The sequence below is a fragment of the Eimeria maxima genome, genomic scaffold (assembly GCF_000499605.1).
Source record: "Eimeria maxima Weybridge genomic scaffold, Emw_scaff137, whole genome shotgun sequence".
NCBI classification, from domain to species: domain Eukaryota; phylum Apicomplexa; class Conoidasida; order Eucoccidiorida; family Eimeriidae; genus Eimeria; species Eimeria maxima.
The window spans coordinates 1,073-23,306 of NW_013564348.1; the positions used below are offsets into that span (position 1 = coordinate 1,073).

Consider the following 22,234-nt stretch of genomic DNA (forward strand, 5'->3'; position numbering starts at 1 on the left):
TTCCGCAATACAAGGGCTACCTATGCACTGCAGTAACTACATCAATTAACCCTAAAGAATGTTATGAGACAGCACCACGCACGAACGGAATGTCCCAATGTGCATGCCAGCAGTAGCAGCCGCAGCAGCAGCAGCAGCAGCAGCCGCACAGGCAGCAGCAAGGGTGAGTGGCGACACAAAAACGTTTGAGATCCGTGCTTATTTAAAAACCCTTTATTAACGCATATCAACAGCACACACAGGAAAAGGAGGGGAAAGGAAACGGCACAGGCCCCACTTGAGTCCCCTTTGCTGAGTGCCCTCGTCAGGAAGCTGCTGCTGCTGCTGCTCCTGCTGCCGCTGCTGCTGGGGCGCAGCAAAGGAGATACCCTCCTGATTTTTGCTGAAAAGGAACAGAAGAAGATTCATAACTCAATTTGCTGATTTCCGCCCGACCTGCAGCAGCAGCAGCGGCAACTGCAGCAGGAATTGCAGCAGCAACCACACCAGGAAGAACCGCGCCTGTCGCACAGGGGCAGCTGGATCGCGACAAGCGGCAAGGGAAGCAGCAGCAAGCGCACCGGGTACTATTCCGCTTGTAACGCCATAAAACCATAATACAGAAACAGCGGCAGTTATAGCAGAGGAAGCAACGCCAAAGGCAGGGGCAGCGGCCGCGGCAGCAACAGCAGCAGCGACGACGCTCAGGGCTGCAATTTTAACCCCAGCACTTAAAAATGGATGAGAGCTACCGCAACCGGCACAGGCTGGCTTGGGAACAGCGGCGTGCAGCGGAGGCAGCGGAAAGGGAAGCAGCAGCCACAGCAGCAGCTGATACTTCTGCAGCAGCAGACCCAAGTGGGACTGTTGAACCCACGGCTGCACCCTCCCCAGTGGGCGGCAACTCTTCTTCGGCGGCTTTGAGTGCATCTCCTGCTGCTCGGCCTGTGCATGACGCCTCGCCTGAGCAGCAGCAGCAGCCGCACCAGCAACCGGGCACTTCATCAGCAGCAGATGTACCCCGCAGCAAAAGTGAGGAGGACGCCTTGAATGAAGCAGCAGCACGCCGCCTGCAGGAGGAGTTGAATTCAATCGACGATGTGAGGAGGCCAGATGAAGCCTACAGCGAGTGCTTGCTGGGAGAGGCAGACACAGCTTGGGTGCACCCGGGGGTGGGACCTGCTGCTGCAGTTGGGGGGCTGTCAGAAGGTTTCCGTGGGGTGGCTGCAGCAGCACGTGGTTTGCTGCATGGACACGGCGGAGGAGCAGCAGCCATGGAGTTCAGCGGAAGCCACACGCTGCTGCAGCAGCAGCAGCTGCGGCAGCAGCAGCTGCAGCAGCAGCAGCAGCAGCTGAGCCGCCGCACAGACCGAAGCCAAAGCCCAAATCCACCTTATGAAGTCATTCCAGTCGACACAGACCCTCTTGGCGTAAGCAGAAAGTGCTCCTGTGCCACTACTATTACCACTGTTGCTGCTGCTCGATTGTGCGGTGACTGCTGCTGTCGCGCATATGGTAACCGTGCTTTAGTTGTAACTGTGGCTGGGTTTGCTCTTCTGGCAGCCGCTTGTGCTGCTGAGCTGCTGTTCTGGCTTCTGTTGCTGCCTCATCTACAGATGCTGTCGTTGCCGGTCTTGCTGTTGCAGGTGGGGGATCATTCTCCACCTGCGGGTGCGGGTTCATCGGACGCTGCGGCAGCGGCAGCAGCAGCAGCGGCAGCGGCAGCAGCAGCAGCAGCAGCAGGAATTCAAGTCGACTCCGACGTAAGATGAGTAGTGTCCGGTTATATCTTGGGGCTGCGTTGCCTTCTTTGTGCTTGTTATATTCTCTTTTGTCACATGCTCTTTGCTCTCGTTTCCCTTGTTTTTTCTGTCTCTATCTGTTTGTGCTGCTGCACTTCCCTTTGCCGATGCTGCTCTCCCCGTTGCTTTTGCTGCAATCCGTGCATATCATGTGGCTGTCCGCCTGTCTCTTTCTAACGATCTCCTTTTGTATTCCGTCTGTGAGCTCAGATTTCTCACGCTCACCCGCCTCTCTGTATCTGTCTATTCCAGCCCACCCCTGTCTTTCTTCTCCATTTGCGCCGTTGCATTACTTTGTTTATGTGCTTATGCTTGTTTCCGGGACTTCAGGAGGCAGTGCTGCAGGCAGCCATAGCCCAGAGTCTCATAGACATGTAGGCGAGGGTTGCAGCAGCAGCAGCGGGAACAAGCAGCACTGCTGCAGTAGCTGCAGCAGCATCGACAGCAGCGATTTTGTGGAAACAAGACAAGGGCACGAAAAAGGCGAGAGTCGTGTCGTTTTCTCTGTGTCTCGATTGTTGAGGCGAACACGTCGAGCTGCGTCTGTAACTGTCTCTTTCGTCTGTGTGTCTCCCCGTCCTTCGTCCCGTTGCTAGCTTCTGTTGCCTGTATTAACTTGTGGGGCTTGTTTAATGCCTGTTTAGGTCCTTGTACGTCTGTATATTATTGGTCGTTCGAGATTTCAGGCGGCTCTCTGCCACACTTTGCTTTTTGCTGCTGCCTCTTGGCCCCTAGTGCTGTTGTCTCCGTTATCTGCTGGCGGTTTTCGCTGCTTGCTCCCCCCCCCATCCCCGTGCTGCTGACCATCTGTCTCCTCTAATGCTCAAGAGGCTTTCTTTCTGCTGTCTCCTCCCGGGGCAGCCCCATGGGGATGTGTCGGTACGCAGGGGAGCAGAGGCAGACTTTCTGTGCCAAGTGTATGTCTATATCTCGTCTCTTTTATATTCCTTTTAAGCATCCATCGTCATATCCCCTCATACGTTTGTCTTTCCCGGCATCTTGGCGTTTATTATATTGCTCCTTTTGCACCAGATCACCGAACTTGAACGCGTTCGCGATTAGCATATCAGCAGCCGTCTGTTCACCCCACTGTTTCTTCAGTATTGTGGATGGCGCAGCCCCCGCTGGTGTAGAGAGCGGCGCGTGCCCCTTGCAGCAGATCACTATCAGAAAAGAAGGCTTTACTAGAGCATATGCTGCTGCATTCTAGTCCCATTGAGTGTCTCGGCGCGTCACAGATAAAGATATAAAGATAAGTCTGTAGATCCATCTGCCTACATGAGTTCTTATGCTGTAACGATGGTCGGTGTTTCAAAGATGTGCGTGAATTCAAATTGCGATTTAAGTCATTGATTAATAACAATTCGAAATATGAAACTAATTAATGTGTGATTGTGCAATTTGAGCAGCTGCATCTTCAGACACCCCTAAAACCAATTTTCTGTAGAGAACTGTCATATCAGACGGCTATAGGCTACTTTTTCTTAGGTCTTGAGAAGTTAAAGAGATAACTTCTGGCTCTATTATCCTGGGTGTTTACAGCGCGTACAAGGGAATGCAACAGCCGCGTGACAGGAGTAGATTTGCTGCCGCTCGGTCGTAGCTCAGTCATTGCCGATAGTAGGGCCCATAGTGGGGTTATGGGGATCCTCGGCAGTCGCGGGCAGCTCGAGGGGCAGCTTGATGCGGGTGCAGTGGCTGGGGGCACTTTGGCCAGGGGAGCAAGGGGCTGCGGTAGTGTGTCTTTATTCACTGGCTGATGCCTCCCCATTTTGACTCGGGGTGGCGGGAGCAACAGGCGAAGGTAGACAGATAGAGGAAGGTACGAAGAGCGGATATGGAGACCAGGGGAGGCTACAGACATCAACGGGGGGAAAGGAAGGAAACGCTGGCAGGCAGTACTAGTGTACTCCATTGGCAGCATCTGCTGTTCAATTTTGTGTGCTTGAAAATAATAAGTTGATCGTATACGCCTTCTTTGACAAGAAGAATCAGGTCTAATTTTATTGGATTACTTGTCTTCCATAAGAGTAGTCATAAGGTCGATGTTATAAGAATGATGTGCGCCTTGGTGCTGTTGTTGTATTCTCTCTTACTGAAACCTCCAACGACAGTATATACACTGCAGCAGGGAAGAGTGGGGAGACAGCGTGGCAGACAAAGGCAAAGAAACAGCGACGGCTTGTAGCTTCTCCTATTCTTAGCGACGGAGCACCCCGGTGGAGAGCCCACACTGAAGCGTCGATCTAAATATAGTATAATTATAAATATTAATATAGGCAGAAATATAAATCATATTTTAAAACGTTTATTTTCAGGGTATATTCGCTTCTACAAGATATATATGTTGGAGTTGCAGGCTAGTGCAGGTATGGACATTTTCCGGACGGCTTTATGAGGACAAACTGCCATTTGAGGCAAATGTAACATGACTTGTATAATATGCAGCAAATATTATTTAAATGTGCAGCTAAAAATATGTCACGTAGATACACCTGAAGTATTATTTATAGATGTAACCTTGTGCGCAGTTTTCTCATCTGCCGTTTTCTAGAAATAATTTCTCTACAATACGGCATGTGGCTGCCAGGGTTTGAGGACAGCAGCAACTGCAGATGGAGAGACAGCTTGGTCGCAATCCCTACCTGTCCTTACATCTAGAATTTAGGTCCGGCGTCGAATGTTTAGGGTTTGTGTTTTTCTGCAGTTGTTAGGGGTTGAGCGGCAGCTTGGACCTTGTGTTTGCAGCAGGGCGGTTCACGGAATTGTGGTTTTCTGTCGGTGAGGCATATTTAGAACACCGCATAGTTCAATTAGTTGATTGGGACTTTCTAGCTGCATCTGTAACATGATGGAATTGACAATTTGTTTCTCCTCTGTTCATATGAACAGAGCACGCTGGTACTGAAAAGGCGCAACTGTGTGCATCCGCTGAGTTTGCAGTTGAGACAGATGCCACTTGGAGGATATGTAGTTCATTAAGACCTTTTAAGTGTGCTAAGCAGAATGAAGAAAACACAAAATGAAGCGGAAGGTGTTGTGAAACACAGTCGGCGGCGCCGGGCCGCTCCAGAGTGGAAGAGAGGTGAAATAGCCCATCAACGAACAAACGAATTTAAAACATTCAATTTACAAAAGTTTTTAATTGTGATTTTATATTTTGTTCGAATAAAAAGCCACAGACAAGCATCGATTGCTTCTCAAGGATGTGCCGCTGAGAGGTGCGGCTGCAGCGGTTCAGGGTGGCTTACAGTGAATGAGCATGCTGGGTTTGAAGGCTGCTGACGGGATGAACAGGCAAAAAATCGGGAACATATATCTAAAATTCAGTATTTCAGTTTAATGGGGATTAGGAATAATTTCGAGGTAAAGCTTCAGAGCCGTGCTGGACCCCGGACTCGGACCGCTCGGCACAGCAGCGACCGGTGGTCTGGCTGGGCCTAGAAAAGTCTCTTCACTGCAAGATGACTCTCGTGGCCTTCCTCCGTCGTTAAACATGCATATCTTTTCTTTTTATTTAATTCAATTGGTTGTTTCTCTTGAAAAAAGTCCACCGGCATTAGCTCGACTTGCGGATGAGCACAGGAAATCGGTAGTGCCTGCCTAGACACCGCAGCCAGAGCCCTCCCTGTGCGCAAAACGCGCTGCCTTCAAGGCTTGCGGGGGCTGTCACAGAGAGTAAAGAAGGCGAGCGTGGGGGTATGGAGTCTGTGGATTCCGGAGAAGCCCCTTCGAGGGGTGCGGCTACGCCGGGGTCGCCGCAGGGGACTGGGAGGCTCTCCAGCCCTCCGGTTCAGGAGGAAGTCCCCCTGCGGCAAGTAGTGACTACGGCTGCAGGAGAGACGGAGAGAAAGACAGTGAAGAGGGACAGAGAGAGTTGTTATGCGCTTCAGCTTCTCCAAGGGCTCGGCCGCCTCCTAGGGAGAGGCGGCCCAGGGCATGGATTGAGGGAATATATACGGCGCCTAGACCCATCGTGGACGTGCACGGAAGACAGAAAGATCCCTCTAGACGATAAAATCCTCGAGACAATGAAAAACACCTTCTGGCTAACGCGCATCGTCAGTAGACTGACCACTCCTCACACTCGATTTCTGGCATGCTGCTCTTTGGCGGCTTGCCAATGCTACTACTAGATGAACTCGCCGAATGAGAAGGAAATTCCCTCAACGTCCACACGTAGCTAGCAATAGCTCATACAGAGCATCCACAAACACATTCATAGCCAGTGCTTGTCTGCATATACGGGTTTGCTTTTGCGGGGAGGAGGTGAACCCCTGGACTTGTTGGTTGCAATGTTTATGTCGCATTTATTCAGGTATTTCTTCGTGTCCTCTCTCTGATCTATTTCTTCGCTTTCCTCATCGCATTTAACCAGGCAAGGACGGTCTAGGGGAGAGGGTTTATGTTATATGTTCTTGCGCATACGGCTTAGGGTGTGTGAACAAATGCAATACTCGTGCTCACATGTGGCTTAGTAGCTGTCGTGGCCAAACCATGACTCCTCGGCTCACTAACCGCAGCAGCTGGGGCGATCACGATAGCAGCAGAAACACAAGTCGCCTGGTATGCGTTTTGGGTTGTTGGTGTATGCAGAATGCTGGCCTCATTGGTTCTGAAGGCCTGACGCCTGCACAGGATTTGGTGGAGGAGACAAAGGCCTCCTTTGGAGATATGCGGGGCTGGGACCGTGTGAAAGCGTTCCCCTCTCTCTTTCTCTTTGTACCCCCGACAGACTTCTGGCTGAACGCGTTGGCACTGCTTGGTGAGGCATTTACCCCCAAGATGGGCAGACAATGCAGTAGCAAGCTTTGGAACTGTCGTGCGAGTTGCGTCCAGTAGACAGACACGATTCATAATCTACTATGCTAGAAGCAAACATATAAGTGAAGAGCTTAGACAAGCACGACCCTAACAGCTTTCTGAAGGGTTGGGCACAAGGGGCCTCTTCACAGCAGCCAATGCATGCGCTGCCTCTGTTGCTGTTGGCAGCTGTCGTTGCTACTGCACTTGCTGCTGCTGTTGGTGGTGGTAATGCATTTGCTGTTGCGTCTGTCTTCATGCCCCGTCTGCTGCTGCTGTTTGTGTGTTACATTTGGTGCTGTTGTTTGCTTGTGCGTCTTCTATTGCCCCACGTCTGCCCTGAATGTTGCATGTTTTTGATATTTATTTGTTACCCTACGTGTTGCTTGTACTTTTTTTGAACTTCGACTGTGTAGGAATGGTGCTTTCTGGCGGCGTATTCTTAGCCGGTGCCGCTAGCGGAAGTGTCTTGCTACTGCAGTGGATGCTGTACCTGACGCTTGTGAGTGTTGGGCAGGAGTGGTGTGGCTTCGGCTGGGATTCGCAGCTTTTAGAGACAGGTTTCTTGGGGGTTTGGATTTCTCCCTTTTGGAGCAGTTCACGTTTTCCGCGCAGCTGGCCTGTGCCCTTTGTATGCATTTGGGGCTGCCGCTGGCTGCTGCTACGTCTCTACCTGGGGACGGGGCTCAGTTTGCTGCGAGGAGACAGCGCTTGGAGGGATCTTTCTGCCTTGTCTTACTATTACCAAACGCAACCTCTACCATCGCCGCTAGCCTGGGTGTTGCACCACCAGCCCCACTCACTGCTTGTGGCTGAGGCTGTTTGCTGCCTTCTCGTATTCTGTGTTGCCGCCTTTCTAACGGTTCTGCCGAGCAGGCGCTGCCGCCTCATTGGTGGGCTGTCTTTGATGGCCTTTGGGGTCTGCAGCGCGCTGGCAGGCAACGCCGCCTTTGCTCCCTTGCTGGCCCTCGCTCCTGCTCTCCTCTGCCTTGACGATTGCTGCTTGTCCTGTCTCTTCTCTGTCAAAACCCTCGGGCGGCTGGAGAGTCTCACCTGCGGAGTAGGAGGGGACTGGGCGTGTCCCCTTTACCAGGGCTGGCCGCTGGACTTCCATGCTGGAGAGCAGCAGCAACAGCAGCAACAGTCGTTAGACGAAGAGGCTCAAGCCCTCCTGGATAAGCCTAACAACGTTGCCAGTAAGAAACCATAAACCCAAATCCCGGCCGGGTCCTAGCTGACACCGGCAATAAATGCCAACGCGCAGACTAACAGCACGCGCAGGTTAAATGACCCAGAGGATGTTTCCTTGAATGGCCTAGATTTCTTTTACTGCGACGTTGGTAAGTTGTTCAAGTTTTGGGTTTTGTGAGTGTTTGCATTGGTGCTGATTACCTGCGTCGTCAGGCGAGAACCGCTTCGACATGGTAGGAGGAGCAGGCAACAGTCCTTCTGGAGAGGGGAGGAGGTCTTGCTGCTGCTATTACTGGCCAGACTTTGTGGGGTATCTGAAGCGCTGCCGACTGCCTCGAGGTTCTGTGGACTTGGTCATCAGACACCTGAGAGACCGCTGGTGGCAAACAGCAGTGGAGGCCACTCTTGCTGCTGCAGTCCTATGCTGTGCGTGGATGCTGTCACGTGCTGAGGCATGTGCAGTGTGGGTGGTGCTGAGTCAGTTCTTTTTGGTGCTGTTGCAGTCCGCTTTCTCAGCCTTTGTCTCCTGCACCAAGGCCTCCTTCGTCTTCACAGAAATTGTCCTATCTGCAGCTACACTGTCCAGTTTCAGCAGCATCTTCGCTAACGGCCCCGAGGTCTGGAGCATCTGGCTGGCCTCCTGTCTAGCAACCGTCCTAATAATATTCTCCTACTCAACTCTCAGAAATGCAGCTCTCGTCATTAAATTGCACGTCGAGTTTCTGCTCCTCACCCTCTTCATCGTCCTGTCCATCCCCGTCGTCCAAAACCTCCTTTCCCCCCAACAAGTAGGCAGCAGCCACAGGTACAGCAAAGATAGCCAGTGGCCCTAACCAGCAAATCCGGTGTTGAGGGAGGCTTAGTGAGGAGACAGGGTGCTGATGTATATAATAGCACACACAAAAGAGGGTTTTATGAGCGAGTCATGAGCACAAATGACAGGGAGGTATGAGCGCGAATCAGCAATGGGAAATGGAGACAAAACTTAAGCACAGCAGAGGCAATGCTAACTGAGCATCTCACGGACAGGAACATCTGCAGTACCGCCTCCCGAGGCCATCTTTATGCCCGCCCTTCACAAAATCAGGCAGGCAAACAGACAGAGAGACAAACGGAGGAAAAACGACAGATAGTTGGAGGGGGAGATAGGCACTAATGTGGGTAGGAGGAGTTCGTGAAGAGGTGGTATTTTCCTTTTAAGCAACGGTGCATAAGGGCAGCGGGACAGAGATATCCCAGCAAGTAGACGCTCCCCCAGAGAAGCAGTGAACACGAAAAACATGAGAGATACACAGGCTGCACAAAGTCTCTTCCTCAGCTGATTGTGGATTTGGCCATACACCCGTTTAAATGATAAAACATCCCAAGCAAGGACATAAGAGCGACATGCCGACAAATCAAGAGAGGGTAGCGGCTGTCTCCCTGCCTAAAGTAGAGACGGAGGGATGAAAGACGAAGTAGTTGCGTGCATCACATTTTCCGTATATCGATGTACCATCAGCTCAACATTGTAACGTTAGCATGCCATTATGCGACCGGGCTGCCAGCTTGTGTGGCTCTGTCCCTGCAGATTCCTGTAGCCCACTTCGAGCCATTCCAAGTTCTGAACACGTATGGCGTTCCAGGCCAAGTCCAAAGGGTGAGGATGAGCAGAATAAAGAAAAAGAGCATGAGACCAAGCAGACAGAAGACATACAGTAGACGCACCCAGCTTCAAACACGTTCTCAACCGCAGAAGCATGCAGGTTCTGTCCTCAATGCTGCTGCATCTGCAGCTGCTGTTGCGTTTATGCTGTTCCGTTCGTTGCTGCTCGCTGCAGGCGCGGTATGAGTTGATTGTTCAGGGCACTGACGCTGCAGAAGTGGTGAGTTAGTGAAAGGTTCAAACATAAGTCCTCTCTCAAAGTCCTCTTCCTCGAATTGCTTATTACTTCGGGATCAACAAACAAAAACCTGCTGGCTTTGTTTGGTCAACAGCAAGCATTGTTATGTATTGGATGATGGTGCCAGAGGGCTCCCGTGAATGTATTCCCTGCCTCTCTTGCGCTAGAGAGCGAGGGTCTGCCCGCTATGCTTGCTGAGATGTTCGTGCTTCTCATTCTGCATGCATGCGCTGCATGCATGGCGCTATCTCTGTTTATTATGGGTGGGGGGTTCAGAATGCCGACACAGAGTGGAAAAATTATGAATTCAAGTGCAAGCCGACTTCACTCGATCGCGCGCCGTGCTTCTTAGGCCCATATCACCACCGTCTCGACTGGCAAATGGTCAGCAGCCGCCAGCACAGCACAAGGCAGCGCAGTGGCGCTCATGTCGAGGCACGAAACAGGAAGATCTATTAGTGCTCTTGCCTGCGGAGACGGCATGCTGCGTGTGTTGTAGCTATTGCGTGCTCACGACGGGTCTGCTGTCTCCTTGTTTGCAGCATCTCGCCGCATTTGAAGATCCAAAAGCTGTCGCGTCGCGACACAGATGGTTTCCCCAGTTCCTCGCGGCTCTGCTAAAAGTAAGAAGCTCACCGTAACGCTTGCCTATGTTTTCTCCGCCAACAGCAGCAGAACCAGTGGCAGCTGCAGGGGTAACAGAGGCACAGCAGCAACCGCTACCTGCTGCTGAGTCTTGCAGCAGAGCAACGCCGTGCAACAGCCTTGGGGCTAGTCTTGTTGATGCGTTTGTTTCGGTCGGTCTAATATGTGGTGTCGCCAGAAGAATCCATTCGATGTATGGTTGAGATGTGTGTACACTGTGCGCTGCAAAAGAACAATTCGGCGGTCACTGGCCTGCTTAGCCGCAACCCTTTCCACGGGGTCGAGCCACCGACGCACATCCGCGTCTTGCGAGCTGAGTATAGATTCACCCAACTTTTGGATGGAATATTCTCAAGAGGTGTGTGAGATATCTTGCTGCTGCAGCCTTAGTTAAGTCGGTTCTTCGTTGCCGCTGCTACTTCAGGCAGCAGGGAACGGTAATGGTTTTCTCTAGAGCTGTGTTGTGGTATGCGTTGTTGGGTTTTGTATTTTTGTGGTGTTCTATGTTGCTGCTGCGTCCTCGTGCACTGGTACATTGTTTGTGTGTTGTTGTAAATCTGTATGCGTGGCTGCTGCCTTCCCTGTGTTGTTGAATGATGCTCGAAGGCCCGTGGTGGGAGATAAAACGTGGATCGACAGAAGTGTTTGTACACCCTGAGGCGGTTCCAGGGGCTACGGAGCACTTGCAGCAGCTACTGGCTGCTCGCGAGCAACGACAGCGAGCAGAAGAGGCGCAGAGGCGTGCTGCAGAGGAGGCACGGCTGAGGCGGGAGGAGGCGGAGGAGCTGCAGCGGCGGCTGGAGGCTGCCCGCCGCGCTGCTGCAGAACTGAAAAAACAGCAGGAAGAGAAGGAACAGCGGGAGCGAGAGGCAGAGGCGCGGCGGCAAGAAGAAGCAGCAGCGCGCAAGAAGGCTGCCGAAGAAGAAGAACAGAAAGCAAGAGAAAAGGCAGAAAAAGAAGCAGCAGAAGCAGCCAAAGAGGCGGCCCGCAAGGCGCAAGCAGAGGCTCGAGCGCAAGCGCAAGCCCAGGCAGAGGCGCAGCGACGGGAGATGGAACGAAGACGGCATGAGGAACTCGAGAAGGAAAAAGCAGCAAACGAGGCTCGCAAAAGAGAGGAGAAGAGAAAGAAACTAATAGCCGAGCAGCAGAAGAGAGAGGAAGAAGAGGCCAAAGCACGAGAGGCACAGAGAGAGAAAGCACAAAGGAGACAACAAGAGGAGCAGGAACGACTAAAGGCAGAAGCCCAAAGACAGGCGCTCCAAGAAGCAGAAAAGAAGAAAAAGCAACAACAACTGCAACAACTCCTTGTCTCACTGACAAAACATGAACTCGGTGGCGTCCCCCTTCGGAATGCCGTCCAACTTTCAAAGACGGCCCACCACCGGAGGAGTTCTGCAAGAGCAGCGATAGTAGCCACACCTACACAATAGCGTCTCTAGCTTGTTGCAAATAGCTCCATATTAGTTTTATGTCCGCCACCCTGAATTGCAGCAGCAGCAAAATCAGCAACAAGCACACCTGAAAGAGAACGGCAATAACGATACAGTAGTTGCAACTGCAGAAAAAGCAGCAAAAGCGACAGCTGCACTTGTAGAAGCAGCGAGCATCTGCTTTTGTGGCGAGTTATCCTGCGATAACTCTTGTGACCTCCAAGGTTGCATGGTGCACCAAAGGAGTCAGTTGAGTTGCTATCCCTGCTGGTGCCGCTGATGCTGATGCTACAGTATACAATTGTGAGAAGCGAAGTGTGCTACAGCTGCGTTTGGTCCTACGTACTGCTAGCCGCCTGAGACCCTCGAGGCAGAAAGGGTCTTGAAATGGCACCTGAAAAATATTTAGTTGATTTTGTCTTTTTTTTTTGAGACGCTAACCGAATATATTCGGTTTTCATGACTCGTGTTAAAATGCCAAAAGATGATAAGTCGTTTTCATGGTTACAGCAACTTCCGGGGCAGCAACTTCAAATACTGCTTCCACTACTAACATCCCAGCCCCATGGAGCACCAGAGTTACCCGGCCAGCAGCAGCAAGCCAGGGCTATCATATCTGGAGGTCTACCAAGAGAAGAGCTTTAGATGGGTCATCATCGGAAGGGCGAGGCCTTTGCCAACACAGAGAGGTTCGAGACAGACTAGCCGAGATACAGACACAGGAAGGGTAGCGGCACAGTGCAAGCATCCCCCCAACAGATACCTCACATAAGAGCTAATGCTGCAGCTCTTATGGGTCGCGCTGCATATGGGGGAGTGTAGAGAACGCCTTAGAAACGCCTGGAGGTCTATAGGGGGCACTAGGGACTACTGCTGTAGGCAAAGCGCCTCAAGAATCAAACACGTTCAGCAAAACCCTAACACAATACCCTAAACCTTAAAGTCTCGCTGAACAGGAGCTCATGGTTTCGCAATTGTAGGTCTCAGCAGCTTGTCTCCAGGAACGAAGACAAAGCTTGAAAAGGCTGTTATCGCTTCTGTGTCGTCGGCCTTAACAAAGGCGGCAGACGACCGCCGCTTCAGCGGAGGCCCTTCAGCTGTACATACACCCCAAGATCCTGTTTCTCTGCTCACGGCAGGCAAATCACTAACAGCATTATTCAAGCAAACGCTATCGACTGGGGCTTCTACCGCTGCTTCTGCTGCTGCTGTTTCACTGGTTCCCCCTTTCTCTGCAGCAGCAGCCCCTGCCGCTGGCTGTGCAGTTGCTGTGGTGGCGGCGGCTTCTGTGGTATCTGGTATGGCTGCTGTTGATGCTGTTGCTGCAGCGGAGTTGAGGGAGGTGAACGGAGGAGAGGATCTTTCGGCAGCAGAAATGAGTTTCGTGCGATGAGCAAAGCGGGTCTTGATGACGACTTCTCTGCGTCCAACTACTGCTGGGGGGCCCTTGAGGAGCACCTTTGCCTGCAGGTCTTTGATTGTTGACGCAAACTGCAACAGGCTGCTGCTGCTTTGACGCTGCTGAGTGCTGCCCCCAGCTTCGTTTGCCGAGCCTGTGATGTCTCCACAGCGTGGCTCTCGTGCCTGTGGTGTTGCTGCTGCTTCTGGCGCTGCTTCTGATGTTGCTGCTGCTGGCGCTGCAGCCATTGTTGCTGCACTAAACGCGCCTGCAACCCCACTAAGCTTAAAGCCCTGGTCCTTCATGCTGTGCAGCAATCGTTTGGCCGTCTTGAGGTTTTCATGAGATGCTACAACTGCTGCTGTTTCTTGCTCTTTCCTGCTCCTGGAAACTGTACCAGGAGCAACGAAGGCGTCAAACGCATTAACAACATCAGCAGGAGGACCTACTGCTTGGTAGTTAGCCTCATCCCGCTGCGTGGGAGCAGCAGCAGCAGGACTAGCCGCTGCGACTGCAGCAGGAGCACGCGTAGCTATGCGGACGGTGACTCCTGTGGCTTTTGGGGTGTGCCGCTCTGTCTTGTGAGTCTCTGTCCCCTTGGCGTTTGAGGAGATAGTCTCTTGCATCTCCTTTGATGCCACTTCCCCTACCATCTTCTTTCGTGTCTCTTCAATTTTAGACGCAGCTTCAGCCCTCAGCTGCTTTGCCTCCAACCCCCAAAAGGCCTTTTCTTGGAAGTCCCGAATCAACGCACATTCCGCAGGAGAAAGCTGCACCGCAAACATGAACATACATGTGGATATATAATATGTATATTTGAACATTTGTATATGTATATACGCATATGTACAAATACTTTTGCTGTATATATTAGACGTCATGTAGAATATATATTTGGGTATATCTACGTGTATAGGTTTTGCGGTGAATTTCTTGCTTCAAATATCTTATATCTAGTATGCACCTATGCAATTCATACTTAATATGAATTGCATAAGCGTATACTAGATGTAAGATTTTATACTTGAAGCAAGAAATTCACCGCAAAACCTATACACGTAGATAACCCCAAAGATATATTGGCGTGAAGCTGGAACAGCAACTGTGCAAGCACTCAGCAATGCGTGCAACTATGAATCAATGCATGCGCAAGCGCACGCATGCATGCATCTATGGCTGAGTGGTTGATTCAGGCGGTTTTTGCTTTTCAGTGGCAACTAGCAGACTACGCGACAACTGTTGCAACGGCAACCCCCCGTTTACTTGTCGCACACGTGCCCCTGCTGCCTGATGCTGTTGCAACGGCAGCAGGTTCTGGTGTTGCTGCTCACAGCTGTGTTGCGGGGGGCGCCAGTCCTGGGGTCGAGGACGCCGTTGGCAATGGCGATGGCCCTCTCGTCTGCCTCTTCACAGGAGGCGTCAATGTCACTGCTTTGCCCCTGCAAAACCACTCACAGTGTATGCATCCACCTGTTTGCATGCATGAAGTGATGCACTCGCATATATGCACGTGTGAGCGTATACTGAACATTAGGTTGTGCACATACAGCAGATGTGTGCATACGCGCAAATGGATGTGTGCATGTGTGCACGTATGCGCGTGCACACATGCACTTGTGTGTACAGGCCTGCACGTGCTCCCGGACCGGCGAGTTCCTGGGCACGCCTAAAAACCCAAAAGAGCGGCGTTCTCCAGCCCACAGGTTACCGTGAGAAATGAAGTGTAAGACGTGGCATAACGGATGCTCGGTTTGGCAAAGACTACTCTGTGGACTTTCGCGTTCCCTTTTCTTTGAGCGCGTGCCTCAAATCGTTCTTGGAAAGTTAATCAGGCAAGCAGTAAGATGCATTAATAGTGTTCGTTTCACTTATTTAGGAGTCTTTATATCCACATCATTCCTATGTCGCCATACATATAGTCTAGCTAGCCCATGAAACCATTTCTTTAGGTGCAACACGCAGCTGGTGACCTCAGCTGTAGACGATTATACGATTCATGTATACGCATCAGGGTGAACTGGCCTATTTAACGCATTCAATACGAACAACAGTATACAAAATATATAGATGTAAATGCATGCATACTTGCGTTAGTGTTCATCGGCAGGTAGGTTGGTGGTATGCGAGAGCGGAGTGTAGTGGTGTATGGACTGCTCAATTCGTTACCTGAGTGGCATGCGAGCGGATGAGAACGACGCGCTGGGTTTGAGGGTCGAAGACCTTGTGGTTCATGAACGTACTCTCTGCCGCAAGGTGGCCCGCAACCACTTCTTCCTTGTCCTGCAGCGCAGCAGCAGCAGCAGCAGCGGGCAGATGCAGAGCGCTGTCCTTAAATTATTGTTAATATTATTTGTGGCGGAGGGTGTGGGCAAGTACGATTCCTCTCCTGCAATGCCGTGTGCCGCCAGACGCATTCAGTGGAGGCGAGCGCTGAAAGCTTTGTTGAGAAAGCGGTTCGTTTCTTCGTCCTTTCGCTTTCTACGGACTGGAATTGGGCTGCTGCAGCTGCTGCAGCGAGAGTAGTCGACAGAGAAGACGCAACACTCTATGCATGCACCATCAGACGACCAGGTTGGGGAGACGACTACAAATGGCGTACCACTGGAAACCTCGAAGACCATTTCTTGTCTCGGCATAAAAAATCTAAAACGCGCGGCAACGTTCGGAGTTGCGTTATCAAACGGCACGCTGTTCCGATTCCCATTCCCTAAAAACACCGGAGAGCAGACAGCAAGTAGCAACTCACACCAAACCACCAAGTCCAGCACTAGACATGTTGCTTCAGCCTACACCGTTGCATGCACAAGCCAGGCCGATGCACCACGATGGAGGGAGGACACCGGCGGAGGAGCAAGAAGAGATAGACAAATATAAGAAAGAGACGGACTAACGTTTATGTGCACTTTGTTGGTGTAATCGCAGCCCCCTAGGACGCACATAGCCACAAATCTCTCGTGATTAAGTCCCTTAAGGATGCGTAAAAGTTCCTGATGGCAACAAACCACAAACTCCTAACCCCACATATGAGATGCCTTGAGTGAGCAAACTAAAATGCATGAAAGAATATATATAAAAAATAAAAATCCAAACAGGGCGACTCTACACCTATGTAACACAGAAATAGTAGAAATGTGCTGTCAGTCGACAGCCCATACTTCACCTGTAAAACCTTGGCAAATTCATGTGTGTGCACTCATGCATATGTGGCAAACGCATGCGTGCATGGGCATGCATGTAGGAAGGGAAGTGGGTGCATGATTTTGAGGAGGGGGAAGGAGAGCGAGAAGTTGCTTGCTGCGTGTTCCACGTGCCATTTGTTTGGCGGTCTTGTTGAGGTGTGCCTGCAGCTCGGAGATGCAGTTGTCGTTCTCGTCTTGGAGAAAAGGAAGGCGCAACACCTCACACTTTCCCTCTTTATCCATCTTCAGCATCACTCTCTTACAGCCGTAAGCCAACAGGTCGCTGTCTTCGGATATGGCGCTGTGCTGCGAGGGAGGCAAGCCAAGAACGATCACCCGTGTGCTGGTGATACTTTTCGCGCTAATCTTGCTTTTTCTGCTGCCTGTGATCCTTCCTGTGCTGCTGTCGCTGTACAAGTGCCGCTACTGCTCTGAAGGCGGGACCCCGAATGCAACTTTTCCACGTGAATGCAACCGAATGCAACTTTTCCACGTGAATATAGGTACGAGGGTGGAGACGAGGAAACCGGCTGAGTTGGGAGAGTAGATGTAAGCACATGAAAAAAGACACATAAAGACGACGAGACAGAAACAAGCAGAGAAAAGCAATACAAAAAAGCAGAAGCGGGTAAAATGAAGAGACCGGAAAAACAGGTTACGATACGAAGAGACACGAACAAATCGAGAAAGTGGGAACACATCGAAACAGGGTATAGATAAAACGTCAAAAGAAGGAAACATAATAAAGGCAAGGGAGAGACGGACAATTTGATTCGTGCGAGACAAGTAGGCCAGCTGAGCGTCCGCCTCAAAAGGGGCAACAATGCACCGAATTCCGAGTTCTCTACAGGCAGCGATGACTTTGTCGACCTGCGGGTGTACCCGAAGAAACCCCAAAACCCTAAACCCTAGGCAGTATGCCCTGCAGGCCGGCACCCTTTCCTCCCTCTGGCTCACTGTAAGTACGCTGCATAACATGGCATCCCTTGCTTGAAGAAGCTAAGGTTTTTTCATGCTTTCGATAGTTGTTTCCGTTTACAAAACAAATATGGGTTGCTACTTCCAGCTGCAAACACCGCGCTGCTCACCATTGCAGGAGTGATTGAAATGCTTTGGGAGCATTTGGACATGAGTTCCTATAGAGCGACGAGACAGTGCACAGAGGGCGAGGACGAGAGGTGAGCACATGAAGACAAAGAGAGACACAGTTAAAGCCGGTGCATGGGGAGTACATCTGCAACCGCCCTCGTTGTCTACGGCTTATGCACGGAGAGACAGCAGAAGGGAGGTTAAGGCCTAAAGATTAGAGCGGTTGTGCCTAGACGATGGATGCTTAGTTGCAAAACACTTCAACTGGGGTTTGGAGAGAAAATGGTTTAGCTTCTAGGTGTAGTGGTGAGGAGAGGGCCATTGGGCGCCAGGGTTTAGGTCCTGCCAATATGCCAATATGGGTTTAGGGTCTCCGGCCTCGGGTTCAGGGCTTAGGGTTTACCTTGTAGTCGACAGGGAGGTTTTGTTGCTTGCGCTTCAGCAGCTCCAGAGCCTCTTGCCTGGCGGTCTCCCTGCGCCTGAGTCAGAAGCCCGCAGTAAACTCGTGACAGCACGATTGCCATGGTAATTGCTTATTGTGCTGCGCTGCAGCAAAGGAAGTGCCGCAACGTTATGCCGCAGACAAGCAACAGCAAAGGGTCTACAAGAATGGAGACAATGCAGAAAAAAATCGAGTTGCAAACAAGAGAAAACCCACTTCTGGCGCTTCTCGTCTTCCCCCGACTTCACCTCAATTCGACTGCCATCAAAAACTTGAAGAAACCGCAAAATGCGCCAAGCGGACCAGGCAAAAACACGGAAAAGCATACAAAGACAAAAGAGGTGGGGAAGCATGACCCACAAGAAAAAACAGCACAACGCCAGAAGAAACTGCATATCTATTGGCGTTCACAGAGGAAAACAGAGAGCTACAGATACCAACAGGAGTGGAAAGGATGAAAACTGAAGGTTAACAAACACCACAACCGGTCAACAGTTGGACGCATTCTAGAGGGGAAAACGTAGACCGCGAGCACTGCAACACTCCACACTGACATGGGACACAGCACTGAATCGAGGCCAAGTGCAAGACACCATAAACAGAGAGAAATGGGAGCGAACAGGAGCAGCAAGAAAAGGACGAATTCATCAACAGCCAACGAAAAAATTCCAACAAAAACAGGAGTGCAGAGACGACTCAGCCGCGAACGCCAAACCACATGGGTGAAAACATCATTGCTTGATATGCTGGCTGTCCTATGTTTATTTCGTGTCTAGGGTATAAATCTCCTTCGGGGATGAAGGAGTTTAATGCATACACGCAAACAAACGGAAAGGGAGGGGAAAGGCAAAATGAGATACTGAGACGAAGAGACGGCAGCAGATAGAGTCAACACGTAACAAGCAAGCGGAGACGGAGGGAGAAACGGAGAGAAAGTGGTAGAAATAGAAACGAGGGAAGAGAACAGAGGGAGAGGCCGGTAAATTAAAATAAAGAATGCAAAGCAAAGGAGGAGACGAAGAGAAACAAAAGAAGGCAAAACGGCAACGTTCAACTGCAAGTGTCACCACTCCTCTTACCAATCAGCGGAGTGACCCCATAAAAGCGGAGAAGCGAAACCATTGAAATAAAAAAGCGAAGAAACCTGCCGGTGACACAAAAGAAGGACAGAATAAGGGCAAGAACAACGGTGAATAGCCAAAAGAAAACGAACACACATAGTATCACGCGTTGAGGAGCCAAGCAAACTAGAAACATCCCAGGCAAACTAGAAACATCCGCAGCAAACAAAGAGTTTAGGAAGAGATGTGGAGGTATTTCCTACGTGTGTTTGCTTTATATATATAGTTGTATATATGTGCTGGAGAGCACGGGGCTAAGGGAACAAACAGGAGAGGGAAGATAACGCAGACAGAAAACGAGGCAATTCAAAGCCAAAAGCAGACAAAATGTACACCGACGAACAACCTTACTGTCTCTTACATGTCTGTGTCTCTCCCCTCTACGAGCTGCACAGCGCAAGCAGCCGCTCCTCTGTGCATCCAACACATCGCGTCCACCCCGACCACCTGTCCCCTGCAACTGCATGAAGACATCCCCAGCATCAGAAACAATGATTAATTTGTGTCGTGTTTTAATGAAGAGCTACACCGTAGGGGATGGAGGCTGATCTGGCCTAAACACTACTGGCTGAGATCTACATGCTGCTCGGGTTTAGTGTTCAAGCATAAGGGAGACTGTACTCCTCCACATGGCCAGGAAATGTTATGGGCTTGAGGAATTGCTGCGAACAGACAAAACAAAGGACACAGCGAGACAGGCAGGTAGCACCAAAGGGTACAGAGAGTGGGAGGAAACGGCAAAAGCGGAACACTGAAGGGCAAAACCAAGGGAATCAAAGACAGGTAAACAGGGAGGGTGACGTGAGGGCTAAGAAGTGAAGAAGAAGGCAAGGAGAGTGAGATAAGGGCAACCGGCCCAAATGGAATGAGATACAGGCAGAAGGGACAGTGAAAGGTTTGGGGAGCAACACTACAGCCACTGCATGCAGCAACCAAACGCACACCACCTGCGCATACAGCTTATTTGAGCAACAGGAGGTGCTAAACCAGTAAAAGGCAGGGCTCGTTGCCATTTGCAGGGGGCCACGGAGGAAGTAGCGCCTACAGTGTGTGTCTGTGTGTGTGTGTGTGTGGTGAGGAACGCAGTTGGTTTGCATGTCGCTTGAAAAATTAAGTTGCTTAAACTACTTAATCTAAGGACAGGCGTTACCAGTAAATTTGTTATGCCCATCGGCGCGTTTGGGGCAGAGAGGGGCCTCAGGATAAACGCAGCAAACTCCAGCAGCTGGCGCGTGAGGACGAAGAAATAGCTCCCATGAAAACCCCATAAAAAATTAAATAAAAGACAAATAACGCAAATAAATACACAAAACAGATACATTATTATACGCCCATCCAGCCCAATGGGGCCAAACAACAAGCGTCGTGTTCGGGTCGGTGGGGCGGAACCGTCGGCTGCCGCGGCGTGCAACCTGCTGAGAGTAAAACCATTAACACATGGGCAAAGTACATATTACTTCCTTCCGCTTGAACTATATTTAAGGTGATATGCCTGCTAACTGTCGGTCACTGCGATTGGCTCAAGTAGAGCCACTTCCAAATGGCAGGTGGTTCTCCGACGTAGCCAAGCCTTCCTAGCGTTTGAGCTCGACCCTTTGAGCGCAGTTAGGCCACATTCTTAAGCGATAACAAGATTTCAACAACGGTCCTCAAAAGTATTCAACAACTGTCTGCAGAAGACTTCTGCAGCGGTCTACAGTGTTAGTGCCTGCAGCAAAGGCAGCACGGTTGTGCTTGCATGTAGGGCTGTCAAGCCCGTTGAGTTGAAGCAAGGTGCGGTGCAGCACATGGGAGACCGTCTCCTCTTGGGCCGTCTTCCCCAGGAAGCCCGGAGACTGGGGAGGGAGTCTTCAACTGTTTTGACTTCAGGGGAGCTCGCGACAGTCCTTGGGTTAATTCGAAGACTGCCGTTACAGTCACGGCCATGGTTGGGATTGTTGTAAGGCAACTTTTCTCGAGATCGCCGTCTTCAGCAGCAGACAACCATAGTTTGAACCAGAAAGCGGAGGTGGGGATAAACCCTATTGACAATGGACTTCATCGTAGGTAGACGGGGTAGGTATTCTGACTTCCCTTGCTGAAAAAGTCCATAATGCCTGGAGTCTGTTGCATAAGGCTTATTGAGCAGCCCACAGCGGCCCGGGCTAAGACTCGCCTACCTCTGGCTTATGACGAGCTGCAAACTGGCATGCTTTTTCATATCTGGGGCGGCTAAGGCTTACAACGTGAGTGGATTTGAGTGCAACTCCTGCCAACTAGATGAAGCTAGCTGTATTCTCTTCCCCATCGTGGATGCCGTTGCCTGAAGCAACTTTGTGGACAATTTTGACCCTTCAAGGCCGCACTCTCTGCAACAACCTGTAGAACCCTAAAGCTATCCCTTAAGCTTAGACTCGCCAGCTAGCTACAGGATGTTTAAGAGGGAGAAAGACGCAGAACACTTAGCGCGACAGAAAGACGACAAGTGGCCAGCGCACGGGGCAAAACGACACCCGTCATATAGTGGCAATTTTGGCCCTATGTTGCTTGCTTCCAACATTCACGGTTGTGTAAGAAGCAGTTTATGTGCATTAAGATGCAGCCTGATTGTTGCTCAGGGTGTGCTAGAAATGTCATACCGAAGTCCAATGCCACAGCGAAGTCCACCTCGTAGCTTCACCCAGTTTGGTACAGGCGAAAGTGCAGTAACACTGGGGGACGGGGAGCGTTTAGTCCTGCTTAGCTCGGGTAACAGTTTCAGACCTCTTTCGATATTGCTCAGTATCCAAATGGCAGGATCACGGCGTAGGGCTTCCTCGGCTCAAGGTCGACGACAGTCTTGAACTCCGGCCAGAAAGACGCGGTGCATGCATGTAGGAGCAAACAAACTAAACAGGCAGAAGCTCACCAACAAGAAACTAGAGTGAGGCTTGCCTCTGCAGCTGTTAGGTGAAGAGGCGGCTGCAAGATGGAAGGGACCGGAGAGCGAGCCAGGAGGCAAGGCTGCGTTGAGTGGCTGAGGATGCACGAGGCGGTGCCCAAAATGGGCAACATAGCCGTTTGAGTATGCAAAACAGGGTGCAGAACGCATGAATGCTTTGAGATGGAGAAGAAGTGGAGTCAACCGCTCTCGCCAAAGTCAGGGAGACGGCCGAGTGCTCAGACCCGATTTGCTAGTAGTGCAAGACACCGCGGTGGATGAGGGAAGGGCCTCGGAGGTTTGGGCTTTTCTGGATTGCCTTGAAACGGCGTTTGAGTTATTTATTTTGTCTTTTACTCGCATATTTCATTT

The 22,234-nt window shown here is 51.0% G+C and overlaps 4 protein-coding genes across 4 annotated transcripts; 2 read left to right on the forward strand and 2 right to left on the reverse strand.

Moving 5' to 3' along the window:
• Positions 1 to 716: 716 nt before the first annotated feature.
• Positions 717 to 2,159, forward strand: EMWEY_00016710 (hypothetical protein, conserved; the record flags this gene model as incomplete). Its single annotated transcript, XM_013479779.1, has 3 exons — positions 717 to 1,409; positions 1,626 to 1,742; positions 2,112 to 2,159. 3 exons carry the CDS (start codon positions 717 to 719, stop codon positions 2,157 to 2,159), a joined length of 858 nt encoding a protein of 285 aa, XP_013335233.1.
• A 3,323-nt stretch (positions 2,160 to 5,482) lies between these two features.
• Positions 5,483 to 11,733, forward strand: EMWEY_00016720 (rhoptry protein, putative; the record flags this gene model as incomplete). Its single annotated transcript, XM_013479780.1, has 11 exons — positions 5,483 to 5,842; positions 6,378 to 6,546; positions 7,001 to 7,144; positions 7,523 to 7,780; positions 7,989 to 8,392; positions 9,346 to 9,414; positions 9,596 to 9,640; positions 9,935 to 10,042; positions 10,201 to 10,281; positions 10,728 to 10,740; positions 10,910 to 11,733. 11 exons carry the CDS (start codon positions 5,483 to 5,485, stop codon positions 11,731 to 11,733), a joined length of 2,475 nt encoding a protein of 824 aa, XP_013335234.1.
• Positions 11,734 to 12,693: 960 nt separating this feature from the next.
• On the reverse strand, positions 12,694 to 15,753 carry EMWEY_00016730 (hypothetical protein; the record flags this gene model as incomplete). Its single annotated transcript, XM_013479781.1, has 5 exons — positions 12,694 to 13,902; positions 14,464 to 14,571; positions 14,841 to 14,947; positions 15,299 to 15,412; positions 15,732 to 15,753. The coding sequence occupies 5 exons, from the start codon at positions 15,751 to 15,753 to the stop codon at positions 12,694 to 12,696; spliced, it is 1,560 nt and encodes a 519-aa protein (XP_013335235.1).
• Positions 15,754 to 15,808: 55 nt separating this feature from the next.
• Positions 15,809 to 18,574, reverse strand: EMWEY_00016740 (exonuclease, putative; the record flags this gene model as incomplete). The annotated part of the gene is made up of 8 exons (XM_013479782.1): positions 15,809 to 15,839; positions 16,070 to 16,119; positions 16,444 to 16,617; positions 17,077 to 17,181; positions 17,400 to 17,447; positions 17,804 to 17,879; positions 18,059 to 18,100; positions 18,558 to 18,574. The coding sequence occupies 8 exons, from the start codon at positions 18,572 to 18,574 to the stop codon at positions 15,809 to 15,811; spliced, it is 543 nt and encodes a 180-aa protein (XP_013335236.1).
• Positions 18,575 to 22,234: the final 3,660 nt, after the last annotated feature.